Source organism: Mustela nivalis, assembly GCF_964662115.1.
Source record: "Mustela nivalis genome assembly, chromosome: 7".
Taxonomy (NCBI): Eukaryota; Metazoa; Chordata; class Mammalia; order Carnivora; family Mustelidae; genus Mustela; species Mustela nivalis.
The window spans coordinates 7,024,759-7,039,775 of NC_139026.1; the positions used below are offsets into that span (position 1 = coordinate 7,024,759).

Below are 15,017 nucleotides of genomic sequence, written 5' to 3' on the forward strand. Positions count from 1 at the left end.
TCTAGGTAGTATCTAAAGATGTTTCTCGTTTCATTTTATATTTTCTTTAATACATTCTATGTACATATAGAAAATACAAATATAAAATACATTTTATATTTTCTTCAATACATTCTATGTACTACTTTTAATTTTTTAAAATTTAAAACTTTTGATTCTTCTAGAATTAATCTGCATATGGGATAAGGCAGGGATAGAGGCTACTCAGTTCCATTGATGTCTGTTGCTGTCTGCATCAATATACCATACTGCTTTCCCTCTACTGTGAAGACCACAATTTAGTATCTGCAGACTTTAGAGTTGGCTCAAACATCTAAAGAACTTCAGAAAACTCTCACACACTCAAGTATCTCAGGTTGGCCCACTTGTCTCTATACCTAATCCTGGTTTAGACCATCAGCACCTAATTAGTCTACTCAATTCTAGTCTTGACGGTTTCTGAACATTTGTTCTCCTCTCCTACCTACTCCTAGGAGGTAAGCAGAACAACAACAAAAAAACCCTGGCTGCTTGCGTGTCTGGAAGGGTCAGTTGGTTAAGCACCTGGCTTCGGCTCAGGTCATGATCCCAGGATCCTGGGATAGAGCCCCTCATCGGGCTTCCCAATCAGGGGGGTTTGGTGGGGGAGGCACGCTTATCTGCTTCTCTCTCTACTCCTCTCTCTTGTTTGGGCTGTCTTTCAAATAAATCTTAAAAAACCAAAGACAAAAAACTGCTGCTTTTCCTTTGCCAGTGGACCTTTATGTATACTCTGCCTCTGCCAGAAACACTGTCGCTCTTCTCAACACTTCTCAGTAGGTTCTCACTGGCCCTAGGAGAACATGTATCCAGCATACTGCATTTAACAAATGTGCCTGTTAAAGGCCAGTGGCAACCAGGAATTCACCACTTTACTATTTACTACTTCAAGGCCTGAGGGAGATGAATTTCTCAGCCCACCTAAAATCCTGATGTATGAGCTGGTGCTTGCTGGCTCAGATGGCACGTCTACAGGTAGTCAGCGTTCCCCGCCTCAAGCAATACAAGCTTGACGCTCTCATAGCCTTTCTCACAGCATTCAAACTAGCCTGTGTTGTTCTTCACCATGTGTATAAAACTCATTTCACAGCTTGAAATCCAGTAATAAGTCAGTGAATGAATAAGGGAATGTATAACACTCTTGGATATCTGGTTAATTCATTAGGTTGAGAAGGCTCTTATAACCAGAATACCAAAACTGTCAAGATGAATTTTAAACCCTTGTGTTTAAAAAAAAAAAAAAAAAATTCTTAGCCCTCAAACATCTTGTGTCAAGAAGAAAATGTGACAATGTTAAGTAACATTTATTTCGTGTTTCGGATGTATGAAGGCTGGTGGGGACTTTGAACCTGCTTGGCCTACATTTATTGGATGTCTACCAAGTTCAAGTCAGTATAAACCTGTAGACTATCATTTTCTAGGTGTCGCTTTAAGAGAAGAGTATCCTGGGCTTCTATCAAGACTTGTTAAGTATTTACTATCACTAGAAATCTTAAATATACTATTCAGTTACTTCTTTTACTAAGGGATGAATTAATTTCTTTGCAAAGAAAGGGGTGGTTCAGAAACTCTAGAATAGGTACACAAGCAATGAAAATTAATGACTTTGGTTAGAAACCATTTTATTACCAGTTTCTCCCCAAAATAACCGTACAAAAAGCACTTACTGGTAGTCATTCCCGGTTGTGGCTGTCCCATATTGGGCCCTGGATTCATAGAAACTGGCACCATGCCTGCAGCACTGGGCAGCATGTTTTGTTTCTGTAGTCTAGTCCTTCGTTTTTCTTCTAGTTCTTTCTGGATCTTATAAATCTTCTCAGCGAGCAGATGGTAGTATTCCGCCTTTGTGAATATTGGAAATAAAACAGAGATAAGGAAAGGGAACTCCCATTAGGTAACAGAAAAAATGAATAAAGAACAGATATTCGCTTCATTTAAAGAGGGAAGCAGAAACCCAAAGGGTAAAAATCTAAACTGTTTTCAAGTTTTTATTTTAATTTCAGTTAGTTAGCATACATTTAATATTAGTTTCAGGTGTACAATACAGCGAAGCAACACTTCACACGGCACCCGGTGCTCATCACAAGTGCATTCCTGAATCCCCATCACCTGTCTCCCCCATTGCACACCCCTCCCCTCTGATAAGCACCACCTAATCCACTTTCCTCGATCGGTTCTGGGTGTGAGTTCATGTTTGAAATCATCACGTGAAAAGCGGCTTTATTATGAACCTGCATAGTAGAGCATGACCTCTCGTTACGCAGGTCTACAGAACACATGCTGGCAATTGCAGCCCGTGGAATGAGCACGCTGTATTCTGAAAAACTGCCGATTTAGAGAACAAAGTTCAAATGATGCAGAGAAACTGGACTGCTACTTGAGAAGCAGCTGATTCACCATACTCCCGTGAACACAGCACAGAGCCGGTAACAGCTCAACCACTTTGTAAGCTGACAGAAGGACAACCCAGATAAAGTGCCACACAAGTGCACTGTATTACAAAGAGGAAAAATGTAGGATTCTTGATGACATACGCTTTAAGAAAATTGCTTTGTTATCTTGACTGTGCACAGGGAGAGTAAGACAGGAAAGCTAAAGGGTATCCTCTGACGTACACTGTTATTTGTATATGTTACAAAGAAGAATACACAAGTAGACGGCTCCATTTCTGACTTTATATAGAAAAGCAAATGCTCACTCGATTATTTGCAGATTCATACATGTCCCCTTCCACTTTCCGGGCGTATGCAACTAAGTTTTCCATCCGCCGGTCTTTTAAAGCAGCAGGATCCGGAGTAGGAAATATGGCTTGAACACTAGAAAGAGAAAATTCTACCACTATTATATCATGTCAACTTCTCCTTCTCATCACCAAAATACACAATACTTTGAACTTTCTCCTCATTAGTTATTTTCTCATTTTTATATCATGTGCCTATTAAGTATAATAAAAAGGGGTGGGCTGTACTCAAAGAGGAAGTAATACGGGCCCAAATGAAATGGTCTCGGAGGTAAACAAAAGGTTTCCCAGAGCAGAATGTAAGAAATGACACTGCAAAATTCCCCTCTGGCCCCTGTCACTCTAACATAGGACCAAAAAAATTATACCATGTTATTTGCATAAAGTTAGTGAGGAAAAGCTGACCTTTGTCATAGTGTCAAGAACCAACCGCCTTCAGACCCTTCTATTCTCCTCAATTTGTTCAGCTTAGTAAAATAAAACCTAACGGGGCACCTGGGTGGCTGAGTCAAATTAAGCATCCGACTCTTGATTTCAGATCAGGTCATGATCTCAGGGACACAGGATCGAGACCCACATCGGGCTCCATGCTCTGAGCATGGGAGCTGCTTAAGGATTCTCTCGGTCCCTCAAAAAATAAATAAATAAAACCTAATAATCACTATAAAATCTTGTAAAATAAAAAACATGAAGTGGAAGGGGCAGAGATGCATAATGATTCCACCCAATTCAAAGTCTTTTCCTTTCTAACAATTCCCTACAAAACGCTTGGCACTAGTGTTCCCGAAGATCTGACAAATGTATTTCCAGTCATTAATTTTTTTTTTTTAAAGGTCTTATTTATTTGACAGAGAGACACAGTGAGAGAGGGAACACAAGCAGAGGAAGTATGAGAGGGAGAAGTGGGCTTCCAGAGCCAGATGCGGAGCTCAATCTCAGGACCCTGGGATCATGACCTGAGCCAAAGGCAGACCCTTAATGAGTGGGCCACCCAGGTGCCCCTCCAGTCATTCATTTTATTATTTGGGTATCTCACATTCAGTTGTGCAAGATTTGGAAAAACGAAATGGCCAAGAAAGAAATTGAAGGTTAGAAGAATATTTGAGTTGATAACAAATTCATAATTAATGTCAAGCCAGATAATCAACCCCAAATAATCTACTGATTCTGATATGAGGTAATGATAGTTACACAATTTGAGTATCACAAAGTCAGTCCATTTTGTTCTTTTTTAACTCATTTTCTTAAAATCTTGGGAGTTTTCTCCTTGTTGTCAAATTCCACTAATAGGAATTTTTGAATTCCTAAATGAAACTTAAAATATACTTGGTAGGCTAATGTAAGATAAAAGTAAATTTAGATAAAAGAGAAGACACATGGTTCTAAACCAGTATAAAATATGGATGGAATGAAGGAAACCCTTCTATTAAGTGGAGGAGAAATGGAAAAAAGACTGCTTTCTCAGAGAAAAAAAATGCTGGACATCACTCACAGTGTAAGCTCTGTAATGAGTGAAGTCCAAACTCTACTTTTATGATATTGGGCACATTACATTATAATGCTCTCTATCCCTTCCCCTCTTTCCTCTGACAAGAAGTAACGAAGCTTTTTTAAAGAAGCTAAATGCCTGGCATTTACCAACTCCACAACAAACAGCGCAGAGATATCTCACGAACCGCTGACATGCATTTTTAGAGGTCCAGAAGACTACAGAGAGCTGCCACCATTCAACATCTTAAGAGCTTTATTAGGGATACAAGAAAACACTGTTACCACTACCATACTCAAATGCACTGAGACGTGGTTTTGCTTCTAAAATTTGAAATTTGCAAAGGCAGGGACATTAAAATAATTTTTAGCTAATATACTAAAAACCATCACTAGGTAGAATAGTATATACACTGTTAAAGCTGAAAGCCTCCTACGAATGATGGTGGAAAAGGCCAAGAAGCAGAGAACAGGAAGCAAGAAAGCTACAGGAGCAGAAGCATTAGCGGCAACAGCCAGGCTACAGAAAAATCAATAATACCCCTCTTGTGGTTAAGTGCCTGGCAGGATTGGAAGCATGTTGACATGGTAACTCTTTATAAATAAGACATGCTCAGTCTTTATGAATAAGACATACAGTTTGTGAACAAGATGATTTCGAAGATCCTGAGTAATATCTTCATGCCATTGTTTCCGAATTCCAGTACTGGATGGTTGAGCTGCTGTTGGCATAGGACCCAGGGAGGCCACACTGGCATTTTCACTCATCATTGGGCTTTAAAATAGAATTGTGATATAGTTTTAGTGAAGAAGGTAGGAGAAAGAAGATTTCATTTAGAGGGGACAATGATGAGTACAAATGGTCCAACACACTATGACAAGTCTTTAAATAAAGAAATCTGAGAGAAATAGTAGGTGTTTGTACCTGTGTGAGGCAGAAGTTAACTCACAACACCTGATCCTCTGGCGGGGAGGATGAAGTCCAGATGACTTAGGTGTTATGTTGTTAAGATTAAACTGCTACTTTGACATAACTTATTCCAGGGAATCACTGGATAATGGATTAATTCTTACCTCTGGGACAGAGTAAGCTCATTTTTAAAGCAGCTGCATACTTGCAACTTCTTACTACATCCAGGGAAGGTATAGGTTACCCCAGATAATTGATATAACTTCAAATAATATTGTAGAAAGCCAAAAGCGTGGACTCAAATACAATATTTGCCGTCATTCATCAAGGATAGCTTCAAAATCAAGGAAACAAAAATCAAAGAAATCTAACAAGTGCTTAAAACACAGGGCGCCCACCAAGAAAAAACTTACTTTTGAGAATTTATGGCTGAATGCAACATTGAGTCAGAGAGAAGATTCGACGTTTGAACCCCTACACCTCCATTTACTCCCATAGGACTAGCACCTAAGTCAAGACAAACAAAAAAATTTATTTTAAATACCAGTTAACAAAAAGAACAAAAGAAAGAAAAGCTATAAAAGTACTAGAATATATCACAAGAATTTTCTGTCCTTTCAAAGACCCAAAACCCAGAAGCCATAAGGACAACATTTAGAATCTTGAGTATTAATAAATAACCACCATAAGCAAAGAGACAAATGACAAACCAGGAAAAAAAAATACTAGGGCTCTGTGGCAAATGCTGACAAATAGAAAATCCACACACACTCTTTGACTTGGTATTTCTATTTCTGGTATGTTGTCTTATAGGTGTACTCACACATGTATGGACAGACACTGGGTAAAATGGCGTTAAAAGCAAAAAAAATTAGAACCGAAACTGTGTAGGTAACAACTATATATGCATATAATTTCATAAGCACAACTTATGTAAGGATGTAAGGAACGCAAGTGCGATGATGATCACTGGGGAGGGGGAACGAAAGACCGTGTTTGGGTTAAACGTTTGACTACTCCTTCAAAAACTGACCTACATAGTTCTCAGTATATATATTACCTCTTCAATTGGCAATTTTAATGAATAGCTCATTTCTTTAAAAACAACCAACTACAGGCGCCTGGGTGGCTCAGAGGGTTAAGCCTCTGCCTTCGGCTCCGGTCATGATCCCAGGGTCCTGGGATTGAGTCCCGCATCGGGCTCTCTGCTCAGCAGGGAGCCTGCTTCCTCCTCTCTCTCTCTGCCTCTCTACCTGTTTGTGATCTCTGTCTGTCAAATAAATAAATAAAATCTTTAAAAAACAAACAAACAACTAAAAGCAATATTCACACACAAATAAGACTTTCATGTGGTAAAAGCAAAAACCAAAAAACCGCTACAACTTTTACAATTCTATCAACAGACCTCAAGGTATTTTAGTTAAAAACAAGGAAACAAATAAAACTTCCCACTATAATGGGAATAATTGGCTGAACCTGTAAATAACATTTAATGAAGAAAAATGCTGGTGCTTTCCTTCTCCATGCTTCCTAAATACTTGGGCAGAAATTTGCTTCTGACATCGGCCCAGCTCTGAAATGTAGTTGCTGGAGGTCGTCTTTTTTTTTTTTTTTTTTAAGATTTTATTTATTTATTTGAAATAGAGAGAGAGATCACAAGTAGGCAGAGAGTCAGACAGAGAGAGGGAGAAGCGGACTCCCTGCTGAGCAGAGAGCCCGATGTAGGCCTTGATCCCAGGACCCTGAGATCATGACCCGAGCCAAAGGCAGAGGCTTAACCCACTGAGCCACCCAGGCGCCCTGGAGGTCGTCTTTTAAAACAGAATTGTACTATTTGTAATTCTGTATTTGTCCATGTAAATACTCCATGTGTAAACACTTTTTTAAAAAAATTTATTTATTTGACAGACAGAGGTCACAAGCAGGCAGAAAGTCAGGCAGAGAGAGGAAGGGAAGCAGACTCCCCACCAAGCAGAGAGCCCAATGCAAGGCTCGATCCCAGGACCCCGGGATCAACGTCCTGAGCCGAAGGCAGAGGGTTTAACCCACACCCACTGAGCCACCCAGGCGCCCCTAAACACTCCTTTTTAGAGTGTTTAGAGAAACTAGGTACCCATAATATTAATTTGCTTTATCAATGGCAGCAGCACGAAGGGGTACAAGAAAAAGTGATGACCCTCCACGCATTTGCTTACTGTCTTTTAATGGCACATGAAAACACAGCAAAACATTCTCTATGAATCCCCAGGTCCATTTAATACTCAGCCCTGACTCCAAGTTATAGCTCAATCATAACTTGAGAAGGAATACCCTTATATAGGTTATTATTGAAGATCTTGAGAGGAGGTTAAAAAAAAAAAATCCCGGGATGCATGGGTGGCTCAGTTGGTTAGGCAGCTGCCTTCGGCTCAGGTCATGATCCCAGAGTCCTGGGATCGAGTCCCATATCGGGCTCCTTGCTCCGCGGGGAGCCTGCTTCTCCCTCTGACTCTGCCTTCCACTCTGTCTGCCTGTGCTCGTTCTCTCTCTGACAAATAAATAAATAAAATCTTTAAAAAAATAAAATTAAATTAAATTAAAAAATCCCAAGAGCAAACATTCACTTGAGAATACAAAAATGAGTAAGTCAAACAGTACTGGTACTGCCAGAGATGAAGTCAGAAGGGGGAGGAAGGAATCACAACACCTAAAAATCATTAAAGATATATTTTTGTTGGGGCACCTGGGTGGCTCACTCAGTTAAGGGTCCAACATTTTTTTTTTTTTTTTTAAGATTTTATTTATTTTCTTAAACAGGCTCCATGCCCAGTATGGACCTAGATCACACTACCCTGAAATCATGACCTGAGCCAATATCAAGAGTCAGATGCAAGGCACTTGGGTGACTGACTCAGTTGGCTAAGTGTCTGCCTTGGCTGGGGCTTGGGTTGTGATCTCCGGGTTCTGGGATTGGCCCACGTCAGGCTCTCTGCTGCTCCCCAATTCGTGTGTGCTCTCTCTCACTCTGTGTCTAAGCCCTAGGAGGAATCCCATACTAACCTTTACAGAGAAAGGGAACTCAGCAAGAACTATTAAGAATGTGGTCAAATATGGTCAAGAAGTCTTATACAAAAAAGCTGTAATTTAGGGCTCCAGAAGGGAGTCCACCTTCTGGCTACAGAATTTCTATAACTGGATGTGTACTAACAGAGATCTTGTAGTTTTTGTCTGCTTAACTGCTTCCTTACCTATCCAAACTAGAGATGTTTCAAAATAGGGGCCATGCCCCTTTCATATTATTTTTTTCCCCAGCACACAGCACATCTGAATGAATGCTGTTTCTCATTTACTTAAATGTCCCCATCAATCAAAGGTACTTGAAATTTATAACTGAGAATGCGCCAGCATTACAGCCGGTTGAGCCACAGCAAGAGAAACACCTGTAGTCCCGAGTCATTTTGGAGGATCTTAGTCTGCTTAAAAGCACTAGTAAAAAGGCCTGCTTAGGGCGCCTGGGTGGCTCAGTGGGTTAAGCCGCTGCCTTCAGCTCGGGTCATGATCTCAGAGTCCTGGGATCAAGTCCCACATCGGGCTCTCTGCTGAGCAGAGAGCCTGCTTCCCTCTCTCTCTCTCTCTCTCTGCCTGCCTCTCCATCTACTTGTGATTTCTCTCTGTCAAATAAATAAAATCTTTAAAAAAAAAAAAAAAAAAAAAAGGCCTGCTTAGGTGCTTCTTCCTACCCAGGACTACAAACCTCAGGGAATGATGGTATGACATAGTTCTCAAACTCCAATAGCCTAAACTGGCACTTGTATCCGAGAAATAGGTGACACAGAAGACATTTAGAAGAGAGCACAAAACAAAACCCAGGAGTTCTTAACGGTAATAGTTCCAGAATTTCCATAAAATAGCTGAAAGATAGCTAACCAATAATTTGAAGGTCCGTAATAAAGAGAATAGAGATACTATAAAGGCAAATAAAGAGTCCCAAGACATTTATATGCTGAAATTATTAAAACCTGACCACGTACACACCACTATACATGACATATTCATACCAAGAATGTTTAATCTGGATCTAATTACAAGGAAACAATCAGACTATTATAATTATAGGACAATCTACAGTGATCATCAAAAGTCAATGTGTGATGAAATAAACAGAAGGGAGAGGGCTTCTAGATTAAGAGAAACACATGGCACATAACAAGCTGAATGTAAAACCCGAATGACTTAGTGGGATTATGGACATCGGGGAGGGTATGTGCTATGTTGAGTGCTGTGAAGTGTGTAAACCTGGCGGTTCACAGACCTGTACCCCTGGGGCTGAAAATACATTATATGTTAATCAAAAAATAAAACATTTTAAAAATAAATAAATAATCCACCTTTTGGGGGTGCCTTGGTGGCTCAAAAAACAAACTAAAAAACCCCCAAATGACTCTGGGGGACAACTGGAGAAATTAAAATAGACTGTACATTAGATGACGTTATTAACAAATGTTAGATTTTGTACACATCACAACAGCGTTGTGGTCACGGAGAAGAATATCCTTTTTATTAGGAAACATGCTGAAACAGCAGTCAAATGTCAGGACAGCTCAAGAATACTCAGAAACAAAGCAAATGTGGCAAAAATGCTGAGAACAAAGAAATCTAGGTAAAAGGTATGTATATAGTCTTTACTGGAATATTACAACTTTAAGGTAGGTTTTGAAAACTCCAAACTAAAATTTAGAAGGAAAAAAGTATACTGGGGCGTCTGGGTGGCTCAGTGAGTTAAAGCTTCTGTCTTTGGCTCAGGTCATGATCTCAGGGTTCTGGGATCGAGCCCCGCATACGGCTCCCTGCTCAGCAGAGAGCCTGCTTCCTCCCCTCTCTCTCTGCCCACCTCTCTGCCTACTTGTGATCGCTGGCTGTCAAATAAATAGAAGGAAAAAAGTATATTCATATTAAATAATACTTTTACCTTACTTAAATCTGCAACAATTATGAATAAGTAACCTAGAGTATTTTAAACTGCTGTAAAGAAGGATACAAAAAAATTCTTTTTTTTTTTAAGATTTTATTTATTTATTTGACAGAAATTACAAGTACACGGAGAGGCAGGCAGAGAGAGAGAGAAGGAAACAGGCTCCCTGCTGAGCAGAGAGACCGATGCGGGACTCGATCCCAGGACCCTGAGATCATGACCTGAGCCGAAGGCAGCGGCTTAACCCACTGAGCCACCCAGGCGCCCCCCAAAAAATTCTTTATGTCCCAAATTTCCTAACGAAGTTTCCCCCTGGATTTCTGATCATCTATCCACTCTGCCCTCTTGGCAGGGTCCCCAACAATACTTTAGGGTTAAAATAATATGGCTGAGACCTCATGGCACTAACCACTTGGGAGTCCAATAAATTTAAGTTGCTGAGTATGTGGAAATATAGTAAATTGCTTTTGTTTATAAATGTAATAAAAACCTTACACTGTTGGGAGGACACAATATGGTTCTATTTGTAGATATAGTGTATCATATCAGGTTCAAACCTAAATAAAGTGTCCTGAAATAAAGAACATTAGTGGGGGAAAAACAAACAAACAAATAAAAAAAAAAACAGAAGTGAAGAGTCTGGCTTAGTATTTCAAAATTATGAGACATCAAAAAGGTAAGAAAGGGGTGCTTGGATGGCTGAATGGGTTACAGCCTCTGCCTTCGGCTCAGGTCATGATCCCAGGGAGCCTGTTTCCTCCTCTCCCTCTGCCTGCCTCTCTGCGTACTTGTGATCTCTGCCTGTCAAATAAATAAATAAAATAAAATCTTAAAAAAAAAAAAAAGAAAGAAAGGTAAGAAAATACAGTTAATAGTAATCTGAGTATTGAACTGTGCATTTCTTTACTCTTTCTGATAATATGGTCCTAGGCTAAGGCCAAGATACAACTCCAGAGGGCGCCTGGGTGGCTCAGTGGGTTAAGCCGCTGCCTTCGGCTCAGGTCATGGTCTCAGGGTCCTGGGATCGAGTCCCGCATCGGGCTCTCTGCTCAGCAGGGAGCCTGCTTCCTCCTCTCTCTCTGCCTGCCTTTCTGCCTACTTGTGTTCTCTGTCAAATAAATAAATAAAATCTTAAAAAAAAAAAAAAAAAAAGATACAACTCCAGAGTCATTATTTCTGATAATCAAAATCATGTTATTTCTAGTAAAATCCATATAAAACTCAAAACATAGAAGCCTAAAAGGGTCACTTCAAGTACCCCAAAAAATAATTTTTAGTAATCCTTAGTTCAAACATTACTCGGAAGTATAAAGTTTTGATTAAAACTAATAAATTGCTGGGTTGCCTGGGTGACACAGTTGTTTAAGTATCCAACTCTTGGTTTCAGCTCAGGTCATGACCTCAGGATTATGAGACTGAGCCCCACAAAGGGCTCCCTCTATACTGAGTGCAGAGTCTGCTTAAGATTTCCTCTTCCTCGCCCTCTATCCCTCCCCACATTCGATTACTCTCTCTCCTCTTCAAATGAATAAATCAATCTTTAAAACGACAACAAATAAATTGGTTAAGATTTTGGTGTGAAGTGTAAAAGAGGTCACATGTTCATAACATGCAATAAAATACTTTCTTAAAACCCTCTTAAAGACAATAGGGGGTGGGGATGCGCCTGAGAGGTTCAGTTGTTAAGCCTCCCCTTTAGCTCAGGTCATGATCCTGGGGTCCTGGGATGGAGCCCTGCATTGGGTTCCCTGCTCAGCAAGGGGCCTGCTTCTTCCTCGCCCACTCCCCATGCTATGTTCCCTCTCTTGCTGTCTCTGTCAAATAAATATATAAAATCTTTAAAAAAAAAAAAAGGACTGCAGAGAGGGGTGCATGTGTGGCTCAGTTGCTTAAGCGTCGGACTCTTGATTTCCGCTAAGGTCATTATCTCAGGGTTGCAAGACTGAACTCTCCCTCACACCCAGCACGGGGCCTTCTTTAGATTCTCTCCCTCCCTCTCTCTCAAAAAAGAAAAGAAAAAGGTAAGACTGTGGAGAACATTACATGCCCTAGTCCGGGGGATTCCATTTTGAGATGCATTTCTTTTATTATCTAGGTTTTAGAGAACTCATAAAAAAGAAAATGAAAAGAGAGAGGGCACCCTTCAACATAAACACATAGGACTACTTACCCCCCCCCCTTTTAAAAAGATTTTATTTATTTATTTCACAGAGAGAGAGATCACAAGTAGGAAGAGCAGCAGGTGGGGGAGGGGGAGAAGGAGGCTCCCTGCTAAACAGAGAGCCCCATGCAGGCCTCTCGATCCCAGGACCCTGAGATCATGACCTGAGCCTAAGGCTTAACCCACTGAGCCACCCAGGCGCCCCAGGACTATTTACTTTTACAACTCACTTCCCCTCCCCCCCTCCTTTTTTAAAAAAGACTTTATTTATTTATTTGAGGGAGAGAGAGACAGTGAGAACATGAGAACTTGTGGAACTGGGAGCCTGATGGGGGACTCGATCCCAGGACTCCAGGATCATAACCTGAGCTGAAGGCAGTGGCTTAACCAACTGAGCCACCCAGGTGCCCAGGACTATTTACTTCTAAAAGAGCTTTGGCACTGGGTATGGTGCATAAACAATGAATCTTGGAACACTGAAAATATTTTAAAAATAAATAAATAAAGGGGCTTTGGTATAAAAGAAATAACACTTCATATATAAGCCTTTGCCCATCTGGCTTGGGCCTAATAGATAAAAACCATAAGGATGTAACACGCCAAAAAGAGGAGCTTGTTTTCACACCAGTTTTTAAGATGGGATTGAACACAGAAGAAGAAAGAAATGAGGTATTCTAGAAGTTTCGGCTCATGATGATTATTACTATTAATAACTGAATTAGGGGCGCCTGGGTGGCTCAGTGGGTTAAGCCGCTGCCTTCAGCTCGGGTCGTGATCTCAGGATCCTGGGATCGGGTCCCGCATCGGGCTCTCTGCTCGGCGGGGAGCCTGCTTCCCTCTCTCTCTCTCTCTCTGCCTGCCTCTCCATCTACTTGTGATTTCTCTCTGTCAAATAAATAAATAAAATCTTAAAAAAAAAAAAAACTGAATTAACAAGAAAGAGATGGAAACTTAATTAATCTTCAATCCTAAAATATAGACACCAAGAAAAGGGCAAAAGAAATCTCAAGAAGCTAACTTTCAAATTATTCTGAATGTCTGTCAAATAAATAAAATACATTTAAAAAAAAAAAAAGAAAAGAAAACAAGCACAAAAGGGCAGGATTAGTTAGTTCTTTACCCCAATTTCCGGTCTAGTTTTTAAAACTAGACCCTCAATAATTATTTAATAAATTAGCAATGTTCATCAATGAATGATGTATATTTGAGTTAAAAAGCACAAAAATCAGCAAGATTACATTTTTTTTTTTTTTTAAAGATTTTATTTATTTGTCAGAGAGAGCGAGCGAGAGCGAGCACAGGCAGACAGAGTGGAAGGCAGAGTCAGACGGAGAAGCAGGCTCCCTGCGGAGCAAGGAGCCCGATGTGGGACTCGATCCCAGGACGCTGGGATCATGACCTGAGCCGAAGGCAGCTGCTTAACCAACTGAGCCACCCAGGCGTCCCAAGATTACATTTTTGTAAGAGTAGTGTGCCCAACTTTGTTTCCTCAGTTAGAATTGGGCAGTAATGAGCAGAAATAAAGCGAATTACAAATATTAACAGAAGGATGACAACGGACTTCACAGGAAAAAATATGGTGGATTATACAGAACCAGAACTTTTTTGTTGTTGTTAAGATTTATTTATTTTGAGGGGAGAGACAGACCACAGCACAAGTGAGAGGGGCAGACGAACAGGGAGAAACAATCTGCACTGAGCAGAGCCTTACTATGGGGTTCGATCCAAGGACCCTGAGAACATGACCTGGGCCAAAACGAAAAGTCGGATGCTGAACTGACTGTGCCACCCAGACGCCCCCAGACAGTTTTCTACCCACAGAAGATCTTATCACCAAGGACAATTTTAGAATAAAGAGGCAAAGTATTAAAGTCACTGACTCACCAGTGGATTTACTTACTTAACTATTTAAACAAAATGGCTTAAATGTTAACTGCGTAACAGCAAAGGGATACAATCTAAATGCAAACCTCCTTCACTTCACTACACACAGAGGGGAACAACTTGCCCCAAATTAGGTACTAGAATACTGCTCACTTTTCCCCTTCCTTCTCAGTCGTATCATAGGAGAAATTAAGTAAACACATACATTCAATAAGCTATTTCAAAAGGCACACCACTTCAGTGAGAATATGGGCCTCTGTATTAATAATAACCACATTCAGGCGCCTGGGTGGCTCAGTCAGTTAAGCGACTGCCTTCGGCTCAGGGTCCTGGGATCGAACCCCACATCAGGCTCCCTGCTCAGTGGTGAGCCTGCTTCTCCTTCTCCCTCTGCCAGTCCCTCTGCCTACTTATGCTCTCTTTCTCTGTGTCAAATAAATAAAATCTCAAAAACAAACAAACAAAAAAAACCCCAAAACTAACCACACTCATTTCTATATATTTTAAACCAAAATACAACAATTTCCTTTTCTTTTTAAAAAAAAATTTTTTTTTTTTTTAAAAGAAAGTAAAAGAAGATATTGAGAGAGAACTCTCGCAGGGAGGAGAGGTAGAAGCAGGCTCCCCGTTGAGCAGGGAGCGTGATGCATGCCTTGATCCAAGACCCTGGGATCATGACCTGAGCCAACAGCAGATACTTAACCAACTGAGCCACCCAGGTGCCCCCATAACAATTTGTGTGGTTTAAGATGGGGAGGGGGAGGAAATCTAAATGTCCATGTGTGAAAGATTATTCTGTACAATGAATTACTCTTCAACCATTAAAAAGGATACAGTGGGTAAAGATGTCCTAACTGCATTAAAG

The 15,017-nt window shown here is 40.5% G+C and overlaps 2 protein-coding genes across 2 annotated transcripts in view; both read right to left on the reverse strand.

Moving 5' to 3' along the window:
• The window catches only part of L3MBTL2 (L3MBTL histone methyl-lysine binding protein 2), a 529,035-nt gene that overhangs the window by 105,255 nt on the left and 408,763 nt on the right, over positions 1–15,017 (reverse strand). The gene's annotated exons all lie outside the window — the stretch shown is intronic.
• Positions 1–15,017, reverse strand: part of EP300 (EP300 lysine acetyltransferase) — an 83,575-nt gene that overhangs the window by 32,303 nt on the left and 36,255 nt on the right. The window contains exons 8-11 of the mRNA XM_082739910.1: positions 5,570–5,663; positions 4,884–5,021; positions 2,717–2,834; positions 1,686–1,860 (exon numbers count right to left, since the gene is read on the reverse strand). Of these exons, the coding sequence (XP_082596036.1) occupies positions 1,686–1,860; positions 2,717–2,834; positions 4,884–5,021; positions 5,570–5,663 (525 nt within the window). The remainder of the gene's footprint in view (positions 1–1,685; positions 1,861–2,716; positions 2,835–4,883; positions 5,022–5,569; positions 5,664–15,017) is intronic.